Source organism: Parus major, chromosome 2, assembly GCF_001522545.3.
Source record: "Parus major isolate Abel chromosome 2, Parus_major1.1, whole genome shotgun sequence".
NCBI classification, from domain to species: domain Eukaryota; kingdom Metazoa; phylum Chordata; class Aves; order Passeriformes; family Paridae; genus Parus; species Parus major.
The window spans coordinates 150,212,699-150,214,924 of record NC_031769.1 but is presented as its reverse complement, the minus strand read 5'-3'; the positions used below and the strand labels follow the sequence as shown (position 1 = coordinate 150,214,924).

The window sequence follows — 2,226 nt, the reverse complement described above, 5'->3', positions numbered from 1 at the left end:
GTGTGGGGGGGGTCTGAGCCAGGCAGGACCCCCAGAACCGTGGGGTCCCTTTTTGGGGTGCCAACCTTGGTGTTACTCGTTCTTCTTGTCCCCTCCTCCCTTCCCAACCCGCGGCTCCGTCCGGCACTGCCCGGCAGTTTGGCACCGGGTGTTTGCCAACGGTGAGTGACCCCTGCCCTGGGGACCCCCCTGCGGCCCCTGAGCCCCCCAGAGGGGCACCCCCCCCCCAGGGGAGCATCCTGGGCTCTGTGGGGAGGCAGCACCTTCATCCCATCAGGAACTGCTGCTCCTGGGGGGGAGCAGAGGGGTCTCCTGGCATGGGAGGTGGCTGGGGGTGGGCAGGGGCACACCCAGGAGGATCCTCCCCCATCCCTCACCCCCACAGGTGGGCACACTCAGATCCCACATCCCTCATGGGTGGGCACACTCAGATCCCCCATCCCCCATCCCCCATCCCCCCAGGTGGGCACACTCAGATCCCCCATCCCTCATCCCTCACCCCACAGGTGATCATCCACACTCAGATCCCCCATCCCTCCCGGGTGGGCACACTCAGATCCCCCATCCCCCATCCCTCACCCCCACAGGTGGGCACACTCAGATCCCACATCCCTCATCCCTCACCCCACAGGTGGGCACACTCAGATCCCCCATCCCTCATCCCTCACCCCACAGGTGATCATCCACACTCAGATCCCCCATCCCCCATCCTCATCCCTCCCCGGGTGGGCACACTCACACCCCTCATCCCTCACACCCCCAGGTGGGCACACTCACAGCCCCCCGGGTGGGCACACTCACACCCCTCATCCCCCCCGGGTGGGCACACTCACACCCCCATCCCCCCCAGGTGGGCACACTCCCAGCCCTCATCCCTCAGCCCCCCCAGACCCTCTCCCGTGTCCCCCCAGCTCTCCCGGACGATCTCCGCAGCCCCATCAGGATCGAGCGGGAGGAGCTGCGGAACCTTCACTTCTTCCCTCCGGAATACGGCCGTGAGTGGGGCTGGGGGGCCACGGGGGTCCTGTGCGGGGTGGGGGTCCCCAGGGGGGGCTCTGGGGCTGAGGCTCTGCCCTGACGTGTCCCGGTCCCTGTTGCAGAGAAGGCGGACGGGACGGCCGTGGACATCTTCTCCTTTGGGATGTGTGCGCTGGAGGTGTGGACAGGGAGCCTGGGAATCGTGGGACCCTGTCACCTGTCACCTGTCACCTGTCCTCTGTCACCTGTCCTCTGTCCCCTGTCACCTGTCACCTGTCACCTGTCCTCTGTCACCTGTCCTGGGGTGTCCCCTGTCCCCTGTCACCTGTCACCTGTCACCTGTCCTCTGTCCCCTGTCCCCTGTCCCCTGTCACCTGTCACCTGTCACCTGTCCCCTGTCCCCTGTCCCCTGTCCTCTGTCACCTGTCACCTGTCCCCTGTCCTCTGTCACCTGTCCCCTGTCACCTGTCACCTGTCCTCTGTCACCTGTCCTGGGGTGTCACCTGTCCCCTGTCCCCTGTCACCTGTCACCTGTCACCTGTCCTCTGTCCCCTGTCACCTGTCCCCTGTCACCTGTCACCTGTCACCTGTCACCTGTCCCCTGTCACCTGTCCTGGGGTGTCACCTGTGCCCTGTCACCTGTCCCGGGGTGTCCCCTGTCCCCTGTCCCCTGTCCCCTGTCCACTGTCCCCTGTCCCCTGCCCCCTGTCCCCTGTCCCCTGTCCCCTGTCCTCTGTCACCTGTCCCCTGTCCTCTGTCACCTGTCCCCTGTCACCTGTCCTCTGTCCCGGGGTGTCACCTGTCCCCTGTCCCCTGCCCCCTGTCCCCTGTCACCTGTCTCCTGTCCCCTGTCCTAGGGTGTCCCCTCTCCAGGGGTGTCCCTTCTCCAGGGGTGTCCCCTCTCCTGGGGTGTCCCTGTCCATGGGTGTCCCTGTCTGGGGGTGTCCCCTCTCCAGGGGTGTCCCTGTCCAGGAGTGTCCCTGGCCGGGGTGTCCCTGTTCTGAAGTGTCCCCTCCCCAGGGGTGTCCCCCCTCCAGGGGTGTCCCCTCCCCAGGGGTGTCCCCTCCCCAGGGGTGTCCCCTCCCCAGGGGTGTCCCAGTGACGCCCCCTGCACTGGCCGTGCTCCCCCCCCAGATGGCCGTGCTGGAGATCCAGACCAACGGGGACACGCGGGTGTCAGAGGAGGCCATCGCCCGGGCCCGCCACTCCCTGGATGATCCCAACATGAGGGTGAGTGTAGCTGGAGGA

At 66.8% G+C, this 2,226-nt stretch overlaps 1 protein-coding gene across 1 annotated transcript in view; it reads left to right on the top strand.

Moving 5' to 3' along the window:
- The window catches only part of NRBP2 (nuclear receptor binding protein 2), a 17,100-nt gene that overhangs the window by 2,670 nt on the left and 12,204 nt on the right, over positions 1-2,226 (top strand). Inside the window, exons 6-9 of the mRNA XM_033519499.1 lie at positions 8-161; positions 912-995; positions 1,101-1,156; positions 2,113-2,208. Of these exons, the coding sequence (XP_033375390.1) occupies positions 8-161; positions 912-995; positions 1,101-1,156; positions 2,113-2,208 (390 nt within the window). The remainder of the gene's footprint in view (positions 1-7; positions 162-911; positions 996-1,100; positions 1,157-2,112; positions 2,209-2,226) is intronic.